A 26,996-nucleotide genomic window follows, 5' to 3' on the forward strand; every position below is an offset into this window, starting at 1 on the left:
CCACTGGGAAGCCCTCCGTCATTTACCCCACCCTCAAAAGCCCCACAGTAGATTGATTTAGTTAAAGAATACTTCAGTACAAAAGTTACCTGCTCTGCCCCTGGCACATCTCTTCCAGTACAGAACACCGGCAATTCCCAGAACATGAGTCAAAATAAAGATGGTTGATGGCAAATAGGACGAATCTAAGAGAGGCATTTCCACGCTCGACCTTCCTCCTTTCCAGAGTTAGCCACAAGCCCACAGCTCAGCGCAGGCCTCCGAATGCCTTTCTCCTGAGGTTACTGCTGTCCCGTACTATCAGCGCAGAGGCAGAGGCCCGCAGCTCATTGTTGTCAGAAACTTCCTGGCGGCTTCTCCTCCATGTCGCCTCTGACTGTTTTTCAGCAGGCAGTACTACGAGATGGGGCTAAAACTGTACAGTGTATCTCAGACAAAGCCCAGGAAACAACTGGCTAGAGGGGGAGGGGAAAGCGAAGGAGGAACCAGGAGAGTGAAAAGGAGAGCCTAAGCCAGTGCTGAGCTGACTCAAATTCTATCTTTGGCATCCTCTGTTCAGCTTAAACAAACAAACCTCAGACCCCTCTACAAGAAGGGAGGGTGTCAGAGGACGTCACACTCTTAACTTTCCATTCCCGGCCAGGCTGGAACACCAGACTTCAGGATGAAGCCAAAAGAAAAAAGTCACAGAATTACTAGGGAACCACTTGCGGGGAGGGGGCCAAGTACACAAGGATGTATTGTAAGTGTCCATGAGTACCCTGGCCAGTCAGAGGGCAACCCTTCCACACCCATGGCCTGGGAGGGGGAGGCAAGGGACCTGAACATCATGACAGAGAGGATCACATACAGAACAAGCTCCATGAGCTAGATCTGACATCAAGGCCTGATGAAGATGAACAAGGAGAACAAAAAACCAGTGTGCTTTCAGAGTTGGAAAACCCACCTGATTTCCACTAGCTGCCTGAGGGGATATGAGGATACTCAATGACAGCAGGAAACAATGCCTTCCACAAAGCTAAGGCCTGCTTACAAATGAAAACTTGATACGGAGGCTACAGCAGCAACTGAAAACACTTTACCACTACATATCTACTAGAATGACTCAAATTAAAAAGACTGATCATATCAAGTCTTGGCAAGGATGTGAAGCAACTAGAATTCTCACACACTGCTGGTGAGGGTGTACATGGGCACAACAGCTCTGGTTGGGCAGTTTCTTATAAAGTTGAACGTACACATACCAAATGACCAAGCAACATCACGCCTAGGATTTACCCAGGAAAAGTAAAAACATGTGTTCACACAGAGACCTGTATGTGAACATTAATAGCAGCTTTATTCAAAGTAATGAAAATCTGGAACCAGCCCAAAGTCCATCAACTGGTGGACTAATAAACAAATCCATACAATGGAGTGCAACACGGCAATGAAAAAGGAACAAACTACAACAGCATAGATGAATCTCAGAAGCATTATACTACATGAAAGAAACGAAACGCAAAAAGCTACATACCGTAGAGTTCCACCCATATGACATTCTAGAACAGCAAAACTATAGGGACAGCAATCAGGTTGGGGAAGACAAAAAGTAAAAACAAACAATCGAATAGTTTGTCACACAAATACAACGGAGATGTCTGTCACACAAATACTAAAAGAGATGAAGACGAAAGGGAGTGCCAATAGAATCATGTTTACAGTTTTATGTTCAGCGAGGGCTTCTCTAATAAGAGCATTAAGCAGAGACCTAAAGACTATGAGCAGGAGCTCCTGGGTGGCTGAGTCAGTTAAGCCTCCAACTCTTGATTTTGGCTCTGGTCAGTGAGGAGCCTGCTTGGGATTCTCTCTCTCCCTCTCTCCCTCTGCCCTTTCTCTGCTCATCCTCTGTCTCTCTCTCAAAATAAATAAACTTAAGTAAATTTAAAAAAGAATATGAGCAAACGAGTCATATGGCTATCCAGAGAAAAGAGGAGCCAAAAAAATTGTTTAAAGCAAGTGCAAAGTCCCTGAGGCAAAAGTAGGTCTGGTGTGTTCAGGGAACATGGAGAAAACTATAATGGTTGGAGCTCAAAGAGAGAAGGGGAGAGTGTCAGGAGATGAAGCAAGAGAGATTATCAGGTCGCCTATGGCTGTGCAGGCCATTTGTAAAGACTTTGGCTTTTATTCTAAGCTAAGTAGGAAACTTTTGGAAAGTTTTGTGTGAAACAGTGACATGACTTAACTTAGGGTTTTAAAAGAATCCTTCTTGCTATTCTATTGAGAACAGATACTGGAAAGCAAGAACAGGAGCAAGGAAACTAGTTAAAACACCATTACAATAATCCAAGTGAAAACTGGTAGCTGAGAAACAACAGCTGGGACCAGAGTGTGGTGTTAGAGCTGGTGAGATGTGGTTACATTCTGGATAAGTTATAAAGAAACAGTCATCAGGATTTGCTGATAGAATGGATGTAGGGGGAGGACAGAAAGAATAGAGTCATGGCTCCAAGAGTTCTGGCCTTAGAAATTGAAAGAACGGAACTGCTACTTCCTGAGTTGGGAAAGACTGTCAGAGAAGCAGAGGCTTTGGGGTTTGTTGGTGATTGTAGCTGTTTGGTTTGGGGGGGGGGGGTGCGGGTAGGCAGGAATTCCCATTTGGACACATTAGATTTAAAATGCCCAGTAGACATACCAGTGGAATTTTGAATACGCAGTTGACTATATGAATCTAGGATTTTGGGAAAGACCCAGAATGAGTTTTGAAGCCTGTAAATGGAGTGAGATCACTTGGAGAGTGAACAGAGAAGAGACCAACTTAATGGACTAAGTGCTGGAAACACTATATCAGATGGGGAAGAGTAAGAACCACATAAGAGAGGCCAGGGGGTTAGGAGAACCAAAGAGCATGCTGCCCCAGAAGCCAGGAGAAATGTTTCAAGAAGTAGTAATTAGGGGCACCTGGCTGGCTCAGTTGGTGGAGCATGTGAGTCTGATCTTGGTGTTCTGGGTTTGAGCCCCATGTAGGGTGTAGAAATTACATAAAAATAAAATCTTAAAAAAAAAAAAAGCAGTAATTAACCATGTCAAAGCTATTAATGTGTCATGATGAGGATTGAGAACGGACCACTGAATTTAGCGATGTGGAGGTTGCTGATGACTTTAACAAGGGCAGTTTTGATGCCAGAAATGGCTTGACTGGAATGATTCAGGAAAGAATGGGATTTTTAGGGATATGATGAAGAGCATGGTGACTATAGTTAAAAATCTAAAAATGGATTGCCTATGTGAAAGTTGCTAAGAGAGTAGATCTTAAAAGTGCTCATCACAAGAGGGGCTCCTAGGTGGCTCAGTTGGTCATGCACCTGTCTCTTGGTTTCAGCTCAGGTCATGATCTCACAGTTTGTGAGTTTGAGAACCCCATCAGGCTCTGCGCTGACAGTGTGGAGGCTGCTTGGGATTCTCTCTCTCTCCCTCTCTTTGTGCCCCTCCCCTGCTCTTTCTCTCTCTCAAAATACATAAATAAGCTTTAAAAAAAATTTTTTTTTAAAGTACTCATCACGAGAAAAAAAAATCTTTTGGTAACTCTATAAGGTGACAGATTTTTTTTTTGGTACTGGTTTGTCAATATCCTTTTTTATTTTTAATTTTATTTTTTATTTTTTAAAATTTACATCCAAATTAGTTAGCATATAGTGCAACAATGATTTCAGGAGTAGATTCCTTAGTGCCTCTTACCCATTTAGCCCATCCCCCCTCCCACAACCCCTCCAGTAACCCTCAGTTTGTTCTCTATATTTATGAGTCTCTTCTGTTTTGTCCCCCTCCCTGTTTTTATATTATTTTTGTTTCCCTTCCCTTATGTTCATCTGTTTTGTCTCTTAATGTCCTCATAAGTGAAGTCATATGATTTTTGTCTTTTTCTGACTAATTTCACTTAGCATAATACCCTCCAGTTCCATCTGTGTAGTTGCAAACGGCAAGATTTCATTCTTTTCGATTGCCAAGTAATACTCCATTGTGTGTGTGTGTGTGTGTGTGTGTGTGTGTGTGTGGTGTGTATACACACACACACACACACACACACACACACACACACTGCATTTTCTTTATCCATTCATCCATCAATGGACATTTGGGCTCTTTCCATACTTTGGCTATTGTTGTTAGTGCTGCTATAAACATGGGGGTGCATGTGTCCCTTCGAAACAGCACACCTGTATCCCGCGGATAAATGCCTAGTCGTGCAATTGCTGGCTCGTGTGGTAGTTCTATTTTTAGTTTTTTGAGGAACCCCCATACTGTTTTCCAGAGTGGCTGCACCAGCTTGCATTCCCAAGGGTGACAGATGTTAACCAGACTTACTGTGGTGATCATTTTGCAATATATGCAAATATCAAATTATTCAAAAAGATTTTTTTAATGTTTATTTATTTTTGAGAGAGAGACAGAGCACAAGCAGGGGAGGGGCAGAGAGAGAGAGGGAGACACAGAATCTGAGGCAGGCTCCAGGCTCTGAGCTGGCAGCACAGAGCCCGATGCAGGGCTCAAACCCACAAACCGTGAGACCATGACCTGAGCTGAAAGTCAGACACTTAACTGACTGAGCCACCCAGGCACCTCGCAAATATCAAAGTATTATGTTGTACACATACAACTAACATAATGTGTCAATTATACCTCAATTAAGAATGATTTTTTAAGTTAAATATAAAAAAAGAATGGGAGAAGAATTAGTGACAACAAAGTAAAAACAACTCAAGGAATGTTACTGTAAAGAAGAGCAGAGAGAGGGACCTAGGATCAAGAGAATTTTTCTTTTTCTTCTTTTTTTTTTTTTTGAGAATTTTTCTTGGCATGTGAAATGTACTAGTGTTTGCTGAAAGGAATAAAGGCTACGGAAGGAAAACCAATAGTGCAATCCAGTGGAAACTAAGCCAGAGCCTCTTCTGGAGCAGGGCTCTCATGTGAAACAGAGCATTTCATCCATCCATCCATTCACTCATTCAATTTGCTTTATTTTATTTTATTATTTTAGAGAGAGCATGCGCGCAAGTGGAGGAGATGGGCAGAGGGAAGGAGTAAGAATCTCAAGCAGGTTCCATGCTTGGCATGGAGTCCAATGTGGGGTTCAATCCCACGACCCTGGGATCATGACCTGAGCCAAAATCAAGAGTCGGTTGCTCAACCGACTGAGCCACCCAGGTGTCTGCATTCATTCAATATAAAAACATGGAGCATCATGCTAGACACAGTGGACACAAAGATGATGATGATGTACCCCTTACTATAGACAAGCCCTGGAGCTGTGATGGCCAAAGAAGATGAAAGGGCATTTATTATAATATACTATACTAATACTGCAATATACTAACATTTATTAAGTGGCTACTATAGAGTATCTTCACATCTGTTACTTCATTTAATCTCGATAATATTATCAGTATTAGTTAATATTTTATTATTATATATTGTTAATACTACAAATGAGGACATCTTATAAATAATTTAATAAATCTTATAAATTTTGTATAAATCTTTATAAATTTTATAAATTAAATTTATAAATAATTTTATAAATAATTTTATAAATGTTAGGGGGCTCCTAACATTGTATGTCACATGTACTCAAATTTTTTAAATAAATTTTTTGATAAAAATAAAAAAGAAATTGAGGCTCAGAAAATTCAAATTATTTTGCCCAAAGTTACAAAGTAAGAGAGTGAACTGGCATCTGAACTTTTATCTGCCTGATTTCAAACCAGTGTATTTTATCACACTGACTCCCTTTACTAAAATGTTCTGGCAAACTAACTATACTAACTTGAAGTTAAACAATTTAGGTATTTATATGTCTGGAATACTTCCTCCTTACACATACTGTACATAGCCTGACCTGACTCTAAGGAAAGCATCTCAACTTCAACACAGAACATCACACTGCTAGTGCTGCCTATATCACCTCATACAACTGTCTTTTGGCAATCTTATAAATATCTTCACCATATTTTATTTCCCAAAGTTAAAACCATTTCTCTGCCTCACTGCAAAACTATCTTAAATTAGAAAATCACATATCACATGCTTGTGCCATTCAAAAACACCTAGGAAATTTGAAGAAAAAAAAATCCACAGCACTCAAGTATCAAGATATATTCTGAACTTACTATTATTATTAGAGAAGACAATGGAAGGTATCCAAGGTAATTTACTCTTCATAAGATGGCATGCTATACCTTGGATACAAGCATTTTTCTACATATGACAGGTAATAAGTTTTGTTTCCAGGCTTTCTATATATGCACGTTTGTCTGAAGGAATAAAGAAGAGAAGGGGAACTGCTTCTGTGAAAATAAAATAAATTTTTCACTTAGCAAAACTAAGATGGATCTGTGTGCTGTCATTTATAGGAAGTGGTTAGAAGCTGGCAGGAGGGAGTGACTGGGGTTTTTTTTAGAGATCATTTATTATACAAAGAATGGGCCTTTTAAAGTCATATTTAGCACCCCCCAGGATATCCCTTCCCTACAGCCAATGGGCAGGGCCCCAAACCACCAAAGAAGCCCTGTAAAAGCAAGACTCTAACCTTCATTAAGATTTGAGACCTGCCTCCCTTTAAGATTATTTCACTCCCAAGAATTTAAGGTGGTCACCCACAGCCATTACCCACAAGAAATCTCAAAACAAGACAACACCCCAGAATCACTTTCATGTCTGCGACTGAGGTGACAGCAGGTCTGTGAGAAGGGGCGCTGTGACTGTTATTCAAGCTGCCATGGAGTTATACGTGGTCTCAAAATAACTGACATCCACAGCCTCTGAACTTGAGCAGATACAGACTAATAACTTAGGAGCCATTTAGTCATTCATTCATTCATTCATTCATTTATAATTTATTTATTTTGAAAGAGAGCACGTGAGTGGGGTAGGCCAGAAAAAGAGGGGAGAGAGAGAATCTCAAGCAGGCCCCTCACTGTCAGCGCAGAACCCAATTCAGGGCTTGAACCCACAAACTGTGAGATCATGACCTGAGTTGAAACCAAGAGTTGGACACTCAACCTACTGAACCACCCAGGCGCCTCAAGATCCATTTAATAGACTGAAATCTGGGGATGACTGGGTAACTCAGTCAGTTAAGCATCTGACTCTTGATTTCAGCTTAGGTCATGATCTCACAGTTTGTGGGTTTAAGTTCCACATCAGGCTCTGTGCTGATGGCACAGAGTCTGCTTGGGATTCCCTCTCTCCTTTCTCTACCCCTCTCCTGCTCCTGCTCCTGCTCATGTGTACATGCTCTCTCGCTCTCTCTCTCTCTCTCTCGCTCTCGCTCTCGCTCTCTCGCTCTCTCAAAAGTTAATAAATAAACTTTATAAAAATAAAAAAAATAAAAGACTGAAATCTGGAAAAATAATGCTTACAAAGAGGATACTTTTTTTTAAAACAACAGATATACCTGAGATTAAAACTGTGGTAGAGATTAGTATGTGGCTGTTGTCAATGGAAACCTTGGACTTCTGGGAACGACAGGATCCAGACATCAAAGCCTGGCCCCGAGCTCTGGTCATCTGTCTCCTGCCATGAGTCCAGTAGGCATCTAACTACGGATAGGCAGAGGATGTGTGCTTCACAGTAGCTAATTAGGAGACATTGTGACTCCTGTCTCTAATGTTTAGCAATGTAGGATTATGAAAACAATAAATATGCAAAGGCCCAGAATGCCTACAAAGAATATTCTACATACCCAAGTATCAGTGAATACAATAATGGTAGGAAATTTTCCCAATTTTTTTGCTCAGTACCCTAGATGCCATTATAGTAGTGTGGTAATTACAAGCTCAGTCTGAAGCCAGACTGCCTACATTCAAATCCAGACTTTACAATATATGTCACATCAGCACCTTTGGGCAAATTATTTAATTCACCGCATACAGCCTCAATTTCCTCATCTGTAAAATGATGATACTAACAGTACCTGTCTCATAGAGTGAGTTAATGCGTTTAAGGTGCTTAGATCGTGGCTGGCACACAGTATGTGCTCAATAATTATTGGCTATTATTATCATTATTTGGAGGAGCAGCATACAAGCCACATCTGACCACAAGGATCTCTGAATACTGTTCAGACTGTATAAAACTTTGGTAAACTGATAATTTGCCTAATTTGCCTAATCCCAGTCTGCCAGTCCTGTCCATATTCACTGCGAGATTAATATCCCAGAAGCATGCATAATGACCAGTATATCTTAAATGCTCAATAAATGTTCATTTGTAATTTCATTCTAAAACTTTCAATTTCCCACTGTCAGCAAATTAAATTCAAAAAACTCTCTCTGGCTTTACAGTGTTTTCCTCATTTAACCTGGAATGTATTTCCTTCTCATCTCCACTCCAATCAAAATCCCATTCATATGGACCAGCTTAAAGCCAATATTGCCACAGATTTTTCCCTGGTGACTCCCTCCATCCCAGTCAGAAGTAAACATCTCCTTCTCTTGAGATTATATTATATTTTGTTTCTCTCTCATGACATTTAGCACTTTCTATTTTATAATATAGTTTTGTGCTTATTTTTGCTCTCTCACTAAAGTTTTCAAAGCTAGATGAATTCTGCTTCTCTATATGAAATCTCATAACTTAACAACTATTTGTGTAATGGGTCCAAAGAGCACTGTGAGAGCCAGGAGTATAAAGGCAAAACATACTGGAATGAGTTAAACAGGGTCCAGTAAACCATGGAGATTCACAAAATATAAGCATTTCTTGGGAATGAATCTATTTTGACTGCAAAAACATACACCAGAGAGCAAATGCCTGGAAAACTATTCATCTTGTGGCAGGAATAACTCAATATACTTCTTTAGACAGACAGACCCAGCAGATATAACTAACAGAGGAACTGAATCACTTTTAACAGAATTCCAAATCTACCTGGGGGTTTAAGGAAAAAAGTGACTCCAAGAACACAAATACAGGTTTTCCTTTTTCTTAAAGCTGGCAAGAAGTCAATTTACTGATTCAAAAATTCCACTTCTAGAAATCTCTCCAGACATGGCATTCTACCCCAACATCCAAACTCTGGGTGGCCTTCTTGTCCAACTCAGCAATTTAGTTAGGCCCTTACCCTTGAAAAAAAGAAAGAAAAATGAAAGTAAAAGTAAAGATTAAAGGTGAAAAGTAAAATGGGTGATGTTCTGGGGTAGCACCTAGAAAACTCATTCTTTATTTTTAATGGAGGTCATAAAGACAGTGGACCACTATTTTAAAGAATTTATTTTGGGGGTACTTGGGTGGCTCAACTGTTGGTATCAGCTCAGATCTTGATCTCACTATCCTGAGATCGAGTCCTGTGTCGGGCTCCATGCTGAGCATAGAGCCTGTTTGGGATTCTCTCTCTCCCTCTCTCTCTGCCCCTCTGCCATTCACGCTATCTCTCTCTCTCAAAATAAATAAATAAACTTAAAAAAAAAAAAAAAGATTTTACTTTTAAGTAATCTCTACATCCAACATGGGGCTGGAGCTTACAACTCCCAAGATCAAGAGTCCACATGCTCTACTACTAACTGAGCCAGTGAGGTGCCCCTAGGAAACTCATTCTTTTTTTTTTTTTTTTTTTTTTATGTTTTTAAATTTATTTTTGAGAAAGAGAGAGAGAGAGAGCACGCACAAGCAGGTGAGGGGCAGAGGAAGGGGACGGAGGATCCAAAGTGGGCTCTGTGTAGAAAGCAGAGAGCCCAATGTGGGGCTGGAACTCATAAACCATGAGATCATGACCTGAGCCAAAGCTGGACATTTAACCAACTGAGTCACAGAGGCACCCCCTTTTTTTTAATGTTTATTTTTATTTATTTTTATTTTTTGAGAGAGAGAGAGAGATCTGGTGAGTGGCAGAGAGAGAGAGGGGGACAGAGGATCGGATGTGGGCTCGTGCTGACAGCAGACAGCCTGATGCAGGGCTAGAACTCACGAACCATGAGACAATGACCTAAGCCAGTCAGACACTTAACCAACTGAGTCACCCAGGCACCCTGGATACTCATTCTTAAAACAAAAATGCCTCTCTCTCTGCGCAGGGCTCTAAACTTAACAGTCTGTTAACCAAACCCAGATTCAAATGCTGACTTTACAGTTTCTGGCTATGTGTCTATGAACCAATTAATCTCTTTAATCTTCAGTTTCTTCATTTGTAAAATAGGGATAATAAAATCACCTCTTTGTGGTGTTACAATGGGGATTAAGTGAGAAAACACATGGACTATCTGGCACACAATAAGCATTCACTATTAACTGTTTAAAAAAAAAACATTAAACATGAACTCATTCAGGTTAGCCATTGTTATTATTGTTACTCTATTAGAGCATTTATGCCCCAGCAGGGTAACGAGACACCTTCCATGGGCAATGCGAGGAGATAAGTCAAGGTAAAATATGCAGTATTTAAACAGCTCTAAGCCACCAACTCAATAAATAAATCAAATTAGACTTCAATGGCACTGCTTCAAAACGAGAAAGGACAAGAATATTTAGTCCATCTTAATATCCATATTATTATTTTAAATAATCTCTCTCTCTTTGGGATTCAGACCATTTCCCCCCAACAAAGTAATAATGAAATCTAGAGCGATTAGATTTTTTTCCTGGAAATTCTGGTAGCCAGTATCTTCAATAAACGGAGAAGATTCAAGGAAAAGAAGCCCTGTCTATGGAGACTGCTCTCGACTTTTGCTAAGGATTGTTATTTTTGTCCAGAAACATCTCTCATTACAAGTGAATTCATGATGGAGAGTAGCACCTGACTCCTATCCAGCCTAAACACATTTTTTAAATGCTTTTCCAAATAAAAACAGTTTCAATGGCAAACATCTTGCAGTGTGGTCTAAGAAACATGTGATCCATTTTAGTTTCTCTGAGACACCTTGGAACACAAGAGGGCAGAACGGGTATGCAGCTGACAAAGGGTCAGGAACTCAACAATAAGGTAACCAGTCAGCCTTGAGAATGCTAGTAGGTAGCTATACTCAAGGCTCAGAAGAAGAGTCCGGGCCAAGATAAGAGGTAGGTAAGAGAGACCAACTTAAACTATTTATCCATGGAAACCAAGCTATGCACACAAACAAACGGCTAATTTTAGATCTCTGTGAGATGGTTTTCTAGATCCTGGCAGTAGCCTAAATGATAAAGAGAAAAAACTTGTCACCTGAACACAAAGACAGATTTGTCAGCTTCTTTACACCTATGGACCCCTGGAGCCTGCTCTGAATCCTAATCCACAACATGAGAATCATTTGGTCTTTCTACCACCAGGCCCTGCTTATCTTCTAATAAAACCTGCTCTCATGAACCCTCACTAGGGTCCAAGGACCAAACTCAAATAAACGTGCCTAACAGGATCTCCTCTAGTAGTATCACAAAATACTAATTATGGGACCCTAGGGGCGCCACTTAATATTTCTGAATATTTCCTAAAATGTACAATGTGTATAAAAATACCTATTTCTCGGGGGGCGCCTGGGTGGCTCAGTTGGTTAAGAGTCCAACCTCAGCTCAGGTCATGATCTCAGTCCATGGGTTCAAGCCCCCCATGTGGGGCTCTGTGCTGTCAGCTCAGAGCCTGGAGCCTGCTTCCGATTCTACGTTTCCCTCTCTCTCTGCCCTTCCCCCACTCGCACTCTGTCTCTCCCTCTCTCTCAAAAGTAAGTAAACATTAAAAATAAAAAAAAACAAAAAACTATTTCTAGGAGTTGTAGTAGGTAAGTATACATCAGATGCTTAATAAACAGTTTTCTTTCCTTGTCTCCTTTCACTTTGTTAAAAAAAGTCTCTTCCAATCTTATTTATAAAACCAATTCCATCTCAGCTTTGGCTTCTTGTCTCACCTAGCATTTGGAATAATCTGTTCTTCATATATTCAGTAGATTTACAAATTTCTTAATACAAGTTCACATTTTTTATTTCTGTTCTAATGTTTATTTAAAAAAAGTGCTCAATATACAAAGATGTCACAACAAAGACGAGGAATATGGTTGGTCTACCGTAAGATTAGTTTGTTTCTCTCATTTGGAGCTTAAACCCCCAGTGACCCCTACTGGACAAAGACAGATACAGAAGACTGAGTTTTATAACGAAGACAAAGATTCTGTGACTGCTTTTACTCTAGTGAAATTCGCACACATAGAACTTTCATAACACAAGCTCAAGCTTGCCTCAAAACCCACACACACATAATATAAAAGGCAGGGATGCTAGGTGTAGTCAGCTCTCTCCTTTCATGAACACATTATCACCTCAAAGTTGGTTGGCGTATTGGCTGCCCCAACTGGATGGATCCCCAGTATTCACAGCTTTCTGGTAAGTTCTTACAGAGAAAAGAACAGACACAGAAGAAGCAGTCACTGGCACATAATCCCTACCCCCCACTACCCTGAATTTTTCCATTTCCAAAGCTGACTCACTCTCAGCTCGGCCCAGGCTCCTCACCAGCAGTCAGGGTCACTATGTGTGCCCAGTGAGTAATGCTTCCCCGATGCATCCTCGCAGCTGCCTCTGACTTAACAAGTCATAAAAGGAAATCTGGGTAACAGTTTTAAGGAAAGAGAACACATGCTCCATCCTGGAAACAGGGATAGTTCCTCTCAGCCCTCTGCAGGGACTCAGAGCTATAGTGAATTCCCTCTAATGGCAGCCAGGTGGCAATGCAGAAACAGCCGAAGGCAGAAATACCAATGAGTACAATAAATCCCTACTCTCTAAAATCTGAGGGCAACAGATTCTACTTTGGATAAAACCAAAAGTATTGAGCATTAGGCAGAGCCCAACCCAGCCTACAGATTGGTTATGGCTCATCTACCATAGACTGCTTGTCCAGCAACAGCTTGCTCAGTGGAGACTGCAAGCCAGACTCAGTATCAAACCATCTACCATCACTCAGCCTCATCTGTAAGGCAAAACCCCAATGAAAACCAAATCTCAAAGAAAGGGAGCAGCCTAAAGAACTGCCCATCGTCTATCCTCAAGTTCCCAAAGTAGGTGATGAGGAAATGAGGAAAAGAATGACATCTGGGTTTTTGATTAGTGACTGGCATATCTGATATTCAACAAATCCTAAATGAACAATAGTTGTAGTTCAACTTTCTCCCAAAGGACATTCCTGGAGCATCTAAATCTCCAAAGCTTATCTCAAACATTCTGAAAATGACCATCAAGACCTAATAATTTTTGACACAATTTACTTTGAGCAATAATCTTTGATGAATTATCAAACAGCAAAACTTCAATTAACTAGGACTCAACTAAATTGGGTCTACTCTACTGTTAGGCGAAAGGTGAAAAAGAATCACTCCTGATACACAGTATCATTAATTTTTTTTAATTTCCTTGAAATCAGGGCACTTTCAGTATAGCTGCCTACATTTTTCTTTTACCTATAATCCATGGGTCCTTGATGCCTTGGAATGAAACTATTACCCAGCCAATTTTTAGCTAAACTTATAATATTGAAGATCCTAACTTATCAAAAAGAAAAGAAAAGAGAGAGAGAGAGAGAGAGAGAGAGAGAAAGAGAGGGAGGGAGGGAAGGAAGGAGAGGAAAAATTACCTATGATATTACCTATGACAAAATTACCTGATTACTAAGATCAAAAAGATATGTATAAAAATTTTCAAAAAGAGTGAAACAAAAAGTGCCCTTTGGCTAACCCTGTATTAATGAGAATATTTAATTAAACACATATCAGATTTTATCACTACATTTAGCAGTTTGAGAACTAGAAAAGGAGATGATATCTCCAGTCCTGACTAGTTTATCATATGACTAAAAGATCATTTAATCACACTGGATCTGTTTATTCATTCATAAAATGAGGTGGCATTCTAGATCTCTACATTCTTTGCTAGCCCTAAACTTCTGTGGTTCTGTGAAATATCTAGTTGCCTGGGATTTGTGTTGTTACCCATAACAACAACAACAAATTACAAAGCGGTCTTATAATACCCTTTTAGACCTTACAATCTAACCAGGGAAGTGGCATGTGTATAAATAATTATAGCATAAGGCAGTATGCTGTGTCATGAGGGTGGCAAGACCACGAGAATTCAGTGAACAAGAAATTTAGGAATGCAGTCAATGCAATGGTCATTTCCAGTTGGAGAAATTGGGGGTGGGGGGAGGCTTCCCTGTATGAGGCACATAAACTGGGTTTAGGAGAACATGTAGGATGTCAACATTCTAAAATCAAAAAGAGCACACATTCCAGGAAGAAAGATAACCTGAGCAAGAAAATGAAAACAAGAAAGAAATAAAACTAGAGCACAGAGTTTGTGCATTTGAGAGTGAACGAGCAAGAAGTCTGGAAGATTCACTTCTGCCAACTTTAGGTTCTATGCGGCAGACTTAACACGCACATTTATCTCCATTCTTTCTGAAACCTCAGGAAAATGACAGTCAAGGGATAAAAACAGGACAAACCCACAGAAAAGAATAAAAATATCAACAGAAGTTTCAAAAACCACAGCATGGATAGATCAATGTTCACTAATTTAAATTTCAGCTTAATCTTTCTGCTAAGTGCCTGTGAAGAATGGGGAACAAGAAGAAACCAGGGAAACTGCTGCAGGGCTCCAGAAAGTCTGGGGAACTGGATGCATCAGGGGTCGCTGTAGGCTTGAGGGCAAGGGGTAGAAAGCTGCATGATGAGGCTGAATACAAGACACGTTCAAAGTCGTGAGGCCCACATGAGGTCAAAAGTGTGCTTCACTAATAACAGGGGTATTCAGTGAAATCTGATATAATGAACAAGACGCTCCCCTCTGCCCCACTGTCCAGACTGGCAACCCCAGAGCTCTGGCTGCCAGGCTTAAAAGGCCCCAGACGAAGACTGGCCAATTCCTCTCTGGAGAAAAAGACCTCCCCTACCTGATAATTCATTAAGAACACACCAGTCAACAAGTCAGCTTGTTAGGCTTAGCTTTTTAAGAGCTAAGTCTTATATATGAAGATCACCAAGAAACATCAGACATTTTAACAGCATCTCTAAGGTGAAAGACAGAGACCAAAATGAACAAACAAAAGGAGCCTGAAACAGAGACAGGGGCACCTGGGCAGCTCAGTTGGTTAAGCGTCCGACTTCGGCTCAAGTAATGATCTCACAAAGATCTCATGGTTCGTGGGTTCAAGCCTCACATCAGGCTCTGTGCTAACAGTACACAACCTGCTTGGGATATTCTCTCTCTCTCTCTCTCTCTCTCTCTCCCTCCCTCCCTCCCTCCCTCCCTCTCTGCCCCTTCCCTGTGTGCGGGCATTCGCTCTCTCTCGCTCTCTCTCAAAAATAAATAAACTTAAAAAAAAAAAAAAGGCAACAAACAGAGACAATATTAGAAGCAGAGGAAAACATTGAGGGGGTTGAGGGCACTGTAATTAATATCCTCAGAATGCACTAACAAGTAATATTGCCATAAAACAAGAACAAGTAGTATAAAAAGGAACACTCAGAAAATCTTTTAAATGCTCAGAAATAAAAAATACGACAACAGAAATAAACCATTGTAAAGAAGAGTTGGAAGATATTGCTGAGGATCTTTACCATAAACTAAAACAAAAAGACAAAGATAGAGGAAATACAGGGAAGGAAATATTCAGAGAAGCCATCAAATTAGCTCAATATCCAGCTAAAAGAAGTATCAGAAAGAGAAAATGGAAGGGTGGAAATTATCAAAGAACTAATAAATGAAAGATGTGTTTTCAAATGAAAAAGACCTAAGGAGAACTCAACTCAGCAAATTAAAAAAGATCCTCTCCAATGCACATCATCACAATGTTTCAGAACACCAGAGACAAAAATGAAATCCTAAGAGCTGTTGAAAAAAAAATAGGTCACAAACAAAATTCAGAAAGCAGAATGGCATTGGACTTCTCAGTAGCAGCACAGGAAGGCAGAGGGAGGATTGTCTTCAAAACTCTGATGGAACACCATTTGCAAACTAGAAGGCTATACTCAAACTCTTAATCAAATGAAAAGTAGAATAAAGACATTTTCAGATAAGCAAAGTCTCAAAAATATTTACTTCTCATGTATCTTTTCTTAGGAAACTACTCTAAGGTATATTCCAATGAAGGAATGGAGTAAACCAAGAAAAATGGCAGCATGAGATACAGGAAACATGGGATTGAACACAGAAGAGAGGTAAATGAATTTCCCAATATGATGGTGCAGGAAAAGTCCCAGAATGACAACTTTACTCAAGGCTTGAGTTGGAGAACAAAACTGGAGAAAAGAAACTCCTGGGGAATTTCTCCAAAGATTATTAAAAATATATACATATGTATATTATTTGATATGTTCCAACATACTGAGAGCTGTCTTACAGTCCCCATGGGAGAGCATGGAGTTAGGGCCAAGAAAACAAGTGATAAAATAAGGCAATTAATTCCAGGGGGAAAAAAGTCAGTCAAGAAAGGAAATGTAATTATAAAATACTGTGTGGCTCACCTTTAAGCAAATATTTATATGACCATAATAATCTAAACACTGAATACCACACAATGGAAATAATGTGTGACAATGAGAAAAGGGAGAAGAGGGAAGAGGGCGGGGATGAAAGAACTAAATCCTAATTTTCTATAGCTGATTATCAACAGATAATGTCAAAAAATGAAAAATCAAGAAGCAGTAAAACAAGGGTATATTTACAAAATGTACTAGGGGGCACCTGGGTGGCTCAGTCAGTTAAGCGTCCAACTCTCCATTTTGGCTTAGGTCATGATTTCATGGTTTGTGGGTTCAAGCCCCACATTGGGCTCCATGCTAACAGTGCAGAGCCTGCTTGGGATTCTCTTTCTCCCTCTCTCTCTGCCCCTCCCTGACTCGTGCCTTCTCTGTCTCTCAAAATAAATAAATAAACTTAAAAAAAGAGAGAGAGAAAGAAATGTAGTAGAGGTGTGCCTGGCTGGCTCAATTAGTAGAACATGTGACTCTTGATCTCGGGGTTGTGAGTTCAAGCACCCTGTTGGGCTGGAAGCTACTTTAAAGAAAAAGAAAGAGGGGGTGGGCCTTGGTGGCTCAGGGGTTAAGCATAGGACTTCGGCTCAGGTCATGATCTCGTGGTTTGTGGGTTCAAGCCTCATGTCAGGCTCTGTGCTGATAGCTCAGAGCCTAGAGCCTGCTTCCGGTACTGTATCTCTCTCTCTCTTTCCCTCCTCCACTCATGCTCCCTCTCTCTCTAAATAAATAAACAAAATTTAAAAAAGAAAAGAAAAGAAAGAGGGGTGTTTGGGTGGCTCAATCAGTTAAGCACCGACCCTTGATATCAGCTGAGGTCATGATCTCACAGTTCCATGAGATAAAGCCCTGCATAGGGCTCTAAGCTGATAGCATGGGGCCTGCTTGGGATTCTCTCCCTTTCTCTGCCCCTCCGCTGCTCGTGCTCTCTCTCTCTCAAAATAAATAAATAAATTAAAAAAAAAAAAAAAAAAAAGGAAATGTAGTGGAAAATACTAAAAAAAAAACCAAACACCTCTACATGACTTGGAAGCAGTCTCAGAAATGGGGAGGGACAAAACAGATTTTTTTTTTTTTTTTTTTTTTAAGATAGAGAGTAGGGGAGAAGGGTAGAGGAAGAGAGAGAGAATCCCAAGCAAGCTCCACGCTCCGCACAGAGTCTGATGCAGGGCCCAATTCCACAACCCTGGGATCATGACCTGAGCTGAAACCAAGAGTCAGACGTTCAACTGACTGAGTCACCCAAGCGCCCCAGGTAATTTTTGTTGTAAGTCTCATAGTAATATTTGATCTTTTAAAATAAGAATAAATATAATTTTGATAAAAATAAGTTTATAGAAAGTTGGGCTGGATTATGAAAGGTCTTAAATAACAAGATGAGTTTGGATTTTATCCTATAGGTAACAATGAGCCCTTAAAAGAGTACTCCCACTAAAAAAAAAAAAAAAAGAAGAAGAAGAAAAAGGAAAAATCAAAAAGATATTTGGAATCCCAACCCCACAATAGATTCCCTTAACATTCTGGTTAATTGTTGTGTCGGAACATTTCTCCCTTATCACTGCTTGACCTTATGATTAAAGGCATTTCACCCATAACCAAAGAAAGGGAAGATCTATACACATTATAGGCAGGTATAAAGAACATGTTCCGGTCAAGACTGCTGCTTCCACTCAGACTCATCTGACTCAGTGAGTCAGGTGGTGACTTCTGAAACAGCCTCATCATAGATTACCCTCAGGGGTCTCCCAAATAAAACCCATGCTTGGGAGCATTTTCCCCTCGGTCTTTGGCATGTCAGGCTAAAAGTCTCTTCTAATGATTTGTTATTTCATGGAGAGATACAGGGAGAAGTACAACTAGTATGGAGGAGGAATGTTGCCACCTAGGGCCCAGGGAAGTCCAGCATCTTCTCTAAGAAACCTCTGATTCAGTCCCTCCTGATTCACATCCTTCCTACCCTTCCTCCAAAGATCAGCTATAGTTCCACAGTGTACCTAGGAGTACAGCCAGATGATCAGCCAGAAGGATGCAACAATTCAAGACAGCACCAAATAATGTTTTCCTCCATGCCATCCAATTCTGGGGGGTTTGTTTTGCCTTGTTTTTTAACTTTTTCTTCTTGTTTATGGTGTGTCTTAAAGAGAGGCAATATCTTCTGTCCAATGCTACCAGAAAGTACTCCAAGCCACTTTCAGATAAATGACTCATAAAGCACAAAGACAGCAACTGATTATTACTAAGCCATCTCTCCCCAGATATTCCTTGGGAGACCTGAATCCTGACACAGAATACAAGCGATAAATACCCTCTCTTATCTTTTTGAAAACTGCTGGTTTAGCCTCCAATCTCATAATCATGCAGAGTCTGGTAAGTGTTAAGGCATAATAGTAGTGACTAGGAACACTCTTCTGTAAGCTTAATGTAAATGGAAGCCTGGGGGTGACTGGTTGGCTCAGTTGTGGGAGAGGGGCATTTGACTCTTGATCTCAGAGTCATGAGTTAATTAATTACTAAAAAATAATTAATAAAATAAAATAAATGGAAGCCTGAATACCTAACCAACTTTAGTGAGTTGCAATATGAAGAGATACTGAAAATTACTATCCTTTCTCCTGACTGTAAGTTTCCCCCACTTATCAGCTTTATCCCTACACACCACAGAGGGCCTCCAATTCAAAGAGAGGAAAAAAAAAAAAGAAAAGAAATTTGAGGTTAGAGCAAAGATCCAGGTCTTGCCAAAACACTGGAGGAAACTGAAAAAAAACAAAAAAAAACAACACTGGAGCGAACCAGAGTACTTTTGGCAATAAAGCCAAGTCTCTGAGATTTGACCTTCTGATATCTAGGCAAGTTCCTGTATCTAAAATATCAGGGGAAATGCCACACTTCCAGCCTCCACGAGCATGTGAGTTTCAATTCCGAGACACAGACACTGCTAACCATAGAGCTAACACGCAGAGTGCAAGACCACACTACACTGCGAGTGAAAGAAATCCACGACTGGCACAGGATGTCATGAGATGTCTCACCCAGTTAAAAACACGGTACACCCAAGACAGGCAGAGACTTGACCACATGCTCTAAAGGCTCATGAACAGCACTGCCCACACCAGGGCTCATGAGAAAGGAACTAAAAAACAGGTGATGTTTCTTGTGATCTGTGCTAGTCAATCATTCTGACTGCCCAGGCAACCATACAATTCAACACCTCCCTCCAGCCTCAATCGAGGTTCCTGTCTCCACCTGCTCCTCTGACATCATCCTGTCATTATATCTTCTTTGAAATTCCTTTGATGAAAAATGAGTCATCTCTTCCTGCCAACACAAGCCCAGGCCTCTTCCAGGCCAAGTCATTTTTGTCAGTCCTCTGAGGACAGGGCGCCACCCAGCGGCTCCTCCAGCTGCTGTCTCTACACCTCCCAGGAAAGAGTGTCTCAGAGCAAGATCAACAGCCTGGAGAAAAAAATGTAAGAAATGAAAGAACTGAGGTTCTTGGTGGAGCTGGAAGGAGGCCTGCGACCCAAAACATAAGCTATCTATGCCAGTGGAACACAGAGTTGAGAAGATAAATAAGAATGAACGTAGGACACTGAGAGTCACACTTAAAACCTGGAAAGCTTTCAACCTCAGGGCATTCACCTTAAAAGCTTTTGTTCCTTATACAATGTGCCATCAACTATTCCACATAAAGTGATAGCAAACCTAAATTTCTCATCTTGAGGCTTTGGGGCAACAGTAACCTACCCAGTGCTCAAGACAGTGATGCTCTAACTTCAAGATTCACAATGGCAGGAATAAGGAGACAAGCACAAATTGACAAAATACTATTCATACATACAAATCACCCTAAATTTTTTAAATAACAGCTTTATTGAGTTTAATTCACATACCATACAATTTACCCTTTTTAAAAAGATTTTTTTTAATGTTTATTTTTGAGAGACAGAGACAGAGACAGAGCATGAGCAGGGGAGGGGTAGAGACAGAGGGAGACACAGAATCTGAAGCAGGCTCCAGGCTCTGAGCTGTCAGCACAGAGCCTGATGCAGGGCTCGAACTCACAAACCATGAGACCATGACCTGAGCTGAAGTTGGACACCTAACCAACTGAGCCCCCCAGGCGCCCTTCAGTTTACCCTTTTACAGCAAATAATTCGATGGATCTTGACATATTCACAGAGTCGTGCAACCATCACCACCATGTAATTTTAGAACATTTCATTACCACTCAAAGAAACCCTATATCCATTAGCAATCATGTCCCATTCCACCCTCTCCCAGCCCCAGCAGCCACTAACCTACTTATTGTCTCCATGGACTTGCCTATTCTGTATAATAGAATCGTACAATATGTGGTCTTTTGTAATGGTCTTCTTTCACTTAGCATGTTTTTAAGTTTGATCCATATTAGCATCGATTAATACTTGATTCCTTTTTGTTGCTGAATATTATACTATTGTATACATATGACACTTTTTGTTTATCTGTTGATCAGTTGATGGATATTTGGGTTGTCTCCTCTTTTGAGCTATTATGAATAATGCTGCTATGAGCATATGTTGTACAAGTTTTATGTGGATATACATACTCATTTCTCTTGGATATATACTTAGTGGAATTGCTAGGTCATGCAACTTTTTGAGGAACCACTAAGTTATTTTCTGAAGCAGCTGAACCATTTTACATTCCCACCAGCAACGTATAAGGGTTCCAATTTCTCCACATCTTCACTTTTTTATTATAGTAGCCATTCTAGTTGTTATGAAGTGGCATTCTCATTATGGTTTTGATTTGCATTTCCTTAATGAAAAAATGTTGAGCATCTTTTCATGTATTTTTTGGTCATTTGTGTATCTTCTTTGGAGAAATGTCTATTCAAATCTTCTGTCCATCTTTGAGTTGTGTGGTTTTTAACTGTTAGATTCTATTGGTTCATTTTATACATTTAAATATAAATCCCTTAATAAATATATGATTTGTAAATATTTTCTCCCATTCTGTGGTGTGTCTCTTCACTTTTTAAGTAGTGTACTGGGGACAGTACACTGGAACTCAGTGGGCTCAGTCAGTAGCTGGGCTCAGCTGGGCTCAGTCAGTTAAGTGTCCAACTCTTGATTTCTGCTCCGGTCATGATCTCATGTCGTGAGACTGAGCCCCATGTTGGGCTCCACACTGAGCATGGATCTTGCTTGGGATTTTCTCTCTCTCCTTCTCTCTCTACCCCTCCCCCACTTGAGCGCGCACACACGCACGCTCTCTCTCTCTCTCAAAATAAATAAATAAACTTAAAAAAATAGTGTCCTTTGAAGCACTAAAGTCTTTAATTTTGATCAAGTCCAATTTATCTATTTTTTTCTTTTCTTTTGTTGCTTGTGCTTTGGGTGTCATATTCAAGAAATGATGTCTTAATCTAAGGTCACAAAGATTTTTTTCCTAAATTTTCTCCTAAATGTTTTTATAGTTTTAGCTCTTACACATAGATCTGTAGGCCATTTTAAGCTTTTGCATATAGTGTCAGGTAGGGGTCCAACTTCATTCTTTTGCATATGGATATGAACTTGTCCCAGTATAATTTGCTGAAAAGACAATTACTTCCATTGAACTGTCTCAACATCTTTGTCAAAAATCAACTGATTATAAATGTAGAGGGTTATTTTTGGATTCTCAATTCTATACCATCGATCTATATGCCTATTCTTATGCCAATACCACACTGTCTTGATTACTATAATAAGTTTTCAAATTGGGAATGGGAGTTTTCCAATTTTGTTCTTCTTTTTCAAGATTATTTTGGCTATTACAGATCCCTTGCATTTCTACATGAATTTTAGGGTCAATTTGTCAATTTCTGCAAAAAAAAAAAAAAAAAAAAAAAAAGCCAGCAGGGATTTTGGTGGGGACTACATTGAATCTGTACATCAGTTTGGGGAGTACTACCATCTTAACAATATTAACTCTTCCAGTGCATGAACATATAAGGTAAGAAGCAATCTGAGCCACTGTTTTCTGATACTTAAATTTCCTTATGTTCTATCAAATACTTAGCACACTGGAGATACTTGATTTTAAGGACCCCCCCCTGAAAAGAAATAAAATGCTAAAAGATACTAATTAGAAAGCCACAAAGTGTCTTCCATATTGCAATACATTATGCTTTTTAACTAGTTTCCAAAACAGCTGAGTACTCTAAGACCTAGAGACTTAGCCGAGCTTAACTAGGTCTGAGAGGAACAGCAAAGGTCCTGTGATCTGCCAGGCCCCACTGGCCTTGGCTCACTCCACTTTAGTAAACGACAAAAGATGGAATAACTATGACCCACTTCTCTACCTCAATGAGGTAGAGAAATGCCTCAAATGAGACAAAATAAAATGTTCAGAGATTATTTTACATCTTCTTTTATATAAATTGGCCACAAATAATTTCTGAGAGAAATAAATCTTTGCATCAGTACCAGAGTAGGGAACCAGACATTTTTAATAAAATGGACTCATATGTAACAATTGGGTCAGAAGAGGGGACACAATCATAGCAACTCTTGGTGCTATATTTATATAGCAAACAATTTACACTTAAATGTGTTCATTTAGAGTGGCTGGGGTAAGGGAGGAGGGGAGGGGGTTGGGGGAAGGGATACACTAAAGGCCTATCTAGCCCTCCTTTGGGTTGCCACTGTATTTACTAGACTAGAATAAAGGCAAAGAGTAGTATAACTTTATGTTATAATATATAAACTATACAATTAACATTATGTAATTAAGTAGGCCAAGAGCTAACCAAAGGCAGTCCACTAGCTACCATGAACTCTGACCTCTTCGATTACACTACAAAGCTCCCACTTTCAAACATAATTAAATACCTCTTGGGTGAAAATAACCCATTTTCTTAGGATTAGAGAATAATCTTTATATGCATAACTCTAATCCTCTCTAAATCCACTTTTACCAACAGGAATTATCTCCCCATTTTACAGAAGAGGAAACTGAGACTTACAGAGATGAAGTAACTTATCCAAGATCATACAGCTATTAAGCAGCAATGCTGGGATTCAACCCCGGCATCTTCAATTCTTTATCTAGTGATTTTTCCACTAGTCCAGTGGCTTTCCAAATATCCCAAATCTCCTATCGATGCTTCATCTCAAGGCCTTCAAGGAACAGAAGACACAGGAGAGCAGCCGAGTCCCATTCCACCTCTGTCCTGAGTGGAACTGGCTTTCCTAGACCAATAACATGAAGGAGGGAGGGAAAGAGGCAGAGGTCAAGGTGGGAAGAAAGGGAGTTGTGGGCAGAGACAGAGAGAGAAATATGACCAAAGACAAAGATGGACATCAGAACAGAAGTGTGGGGGGAGTTCACCTTGCAGCTAAAAATGAAACTAAAAACGGCAGGCAGCCCTGGCCAAGAAAGATAAGATGACTTCAGTCAAAACTACATACTTTTTTTCCCTGATGATTTCCATTTCTCCTCTGTAAACAGAAGTTAAAATATCACTTAATCACGGTTTAATCATTCTCCAAGTTCACTGCAGTTTAACTCCTTGTATTCTGAAGGCTTCCAGGATGCTCCTAGAAAACTCTGGAGGGAGCTAAGCAGACCATCAAAAGATGGCTAAAGCAAACAAGAAAGCAGAAGGAAACTTTCAATAAGCATAAGTCTCCAAAACCACTTTACCAAGCCGGAAGTTTTATATTAAGCTCACATGCCACCTGTTCCTTCAGCTTTTCAATCTGACACCTAATCCACGCATGGCCATGGCTCATGATAGGATTCCAGGAGTGAGACGCCAGACCAGAATTTCACTCCTGAGGGCCAGGGCTTTAAGACTGCTGGAATGTGCCTAGTAAAGATGTGGGGGTGTCTGGGCAGCTGAAAGTCTCCACAAGGGAATTCAGTAAGGACAACTGCTTTCCCTCAACCCAAGATTATGAATTTAAAAATAAATCTCAGTGACCCTCATGCCTTAAGAATCATTTGGAAAATAATGTTATTGAATCCAACAATTTGTCCCATTTGGGTGAACCGCAGAGAGGGAAAAAGAGAGAAATGTTCTTACCATCCCTCTCAAGGAGTCTGATAGGACAAATAGACAAGGGAAATCCCAAGTTGGCTTCCCAGAAGCCAAGGTTCATAAAGTGTGTATTTTTATATTTCTTGTATTTTCAGGTTTCAGGAAGACTGTTAATGCACATGCAGCATCTATGAGGTACTAAGATATATATACATATACATATATATATATATGTATATATATATGGTCTTTGTAATCCCACTCCATATATATATATATATATATACATGGGATATAAAGTATTTGTAAAAGGAAAAACTACAGTGAATTGTAAAGCAGTATGGTGGAAGGCCTCTGTGGACTGTCATAGTGAAGACAGGGACACAACCTTGACGCCTCAAGCTCCTCTCCTGGAATTTGTAAATAGGAGGCAGTGGGGAATAACTGTTTCCCTGACAGCCTAGATACTGCGGAAATCCTTCTCAGTGATCCCATTTCTCAACTTGACTAAAATAACTACCACCCAGATTCTTGGAAATTGCCGTTTTCCTTATTCAATTGGGAGCTTTATCACCATGGCAGTGCAGCTTTTCTTTTGAACCGAACAGCTACAGGATTTCAGCATTATTCTCACCCAACTGATTCTTAAGACTGGAGGGTCACTGGGAACAGCCTAAGGGCACTTCAGAAGGCAAAGGCTCTCCCATTCACTACAGTTACTGGTAGATCGCAAAACAAACAGTGCATAGAACAGAACTGAGATGTTTCCACAAAGTTACCTCATAGAGCTGGCTCTCTGAAAGGATATATTACCAATACCAATTAGAAACTGGGCATGGGGCTTGGAGTCCTACCTTGCTCTACACACACAAATGCTCCTACCATGACCACCACCATCCCCTTCTCAGACAGCAATAAAAATGTTATGAATGACATGGGGGGTGGTTCCTGGACCCTTCTCTGATGTCCTCCTTGAACAGCAAAATGATGACAGCAGGGCCTGAGGCAGTTCTTTGTACATTAGTCATCAATCTGGAAAAGTCCTGCATAAGAAATCCTATGAGGTGGCCCAACACCTGAGGCTCTACAAGCCAATCATGGTTGCTGAAGTTTTTGTTTTATTGGAGGGTTTCAGTTGTTCATTTTTTGTTTTGTTTTGTTTTAGGTTTTTTTTCTGGGGTACAGAAGAAACATATAGCTGAAAATAATCCATTTTCTTAGGATTGAGAAAGCAAGGGCTGCAGCTTTGACCTTTGTTAAATGTGATGTTTTGAACCAACAAAAGCTGAAGGAACCTGACAACAAGTAGGATGGAGTGGGGTTACAAAGACCAGGACAACTATATGGCCCTCCCAGACAGAAGCTCCTTCTGTCTCTATGTCTGAAAATACTGACAGCATAGACTTCCCTCAAGCCTGATTACTGTTTGATTTACATGCAGGAAGGGCAATCTTTCACAATCATTTTTCTTATCAGTTATTTATTTCTGATAGTCCCCACTGCTCAAAAGAAATAGTTAAAAAAAAAAAAAAAACTTAAGTATGAGAAACTATCTAGCTTTACTATTTACCAGGAGCTCCCAGAAGGAAGAACATTAGAAAGAAAAGGAGGAAAAGGGTATAAAGAACTCCATGTTTCCCCAACTGCCTCTTTCACTGAGTAAATACCACTGACTCTTGAGACACTAGGAAAACTCCACCTTACCCTATTTGAGACCAAACTAGCATTCAGCTTTCCAAGGTCCCAATGAACAGAAACTCCATCTCCTCCAGTTCTATGACCAAATCAGGACAAGAGAAATTACGGCTTTGCTAAGGTAGCTCTCCAAATACACACACTACCTTCTTTTCTCAAGTTGACCGGAGGACTGTGTGAGCCCTTTGAAAGCCATGCCTATGACTGTATTTTCAACACCTAGTTCTGTGCCTTGCAAAGAATGGAATTTAACAAGTGTTTGTTGACCTTAACTACCCTTTTGGGTTCCAGGTGATGCCCTAAACAAACCCTGGTCCTCCTACAACTATGGTCACCAATTTCCCTTCTCTCAAATCCCCAGGCCAATAACAGTGATTCCTGGTCTTGGAAATCATAACATACCTCCAAGTTTCTAGACTTTCTCAAGAGATGCCACATAATTCTCAAATACATCTTTGAAATAGAATTCCTAACCCTCTTGACATTTGTATTGTTTGGCATTTTTGTTAAGGAAAGGAACTGAAATAAAGTTAATCAAAAGAAGTCACAATTCCCCAAAGGCTGGGGTCTTTCAAAGGACCGTTCCTCTCCAAGGCTTCAAAGGCAAGCACTGGGATTCAGAGAAACCAGGTCATAGTTTCGGCTTGTCAATAACCAGCTGGGTGACTTGAGGAAAGTGTCTTTTGACCTCTCTGGGTGGGCTCTTCCTCATCTACCTCAGTAAATTTGGGGTTGATCCACGAACCAACTAAACCTCTAGAGCTAAACCAGTGATGTCTAGTCTAGTGGGTATAATGAGAATTCATTTCTTTTTTTTTTTTTTT

The 26,996-nt window shown here is 40.1% G+C and overlaps 1 protein-coding gene across 13 annotated transcripts in view; it reads right to left on the bottom strand.

Moving 5' to 3' along the window:
• Positions 1 to 26,996, bottom strand: part of MACF1 (microtubule actin crosslinking factor 1) — a 330,452-nt gene that overhangs the window by 228,419 nt on the left and 75,037 nt on the right. Inside the window, exon 1 of one of the 13 annotated variants that reach the window (XM_049617432.1) lies at positions 90 to 1,136. The exons of the other annotated variants lie outside the window; for them this stretch is intronic. Coding sequence (XP_049473389.1) covers positions 90 to 198 — 109 coding nt within the window. The 5' untranslated portion in view covers positions 199 to 1,136. Of the gene's footprint in view, positions 1 to 89; positions 1,137 to 26,996 lie in introns of those variants that run through there. 13 annotated transcript variants of the gene reach the window in all.

Source organism: Panthera uncia (genome assembly GCF_023721935.1).
Source record: "Panthera uncia isolate 11264 chromosome C1 unlocalized genomic scaffold, Puncia_PCG_1.0 HiC_scaffold_4, whole genome shotgun sequence".
NCBI lineage: Eukaryota > Metazoa > Chordata > Mammalia > Carnivora > Felidae > Panthera > Panthera uncia.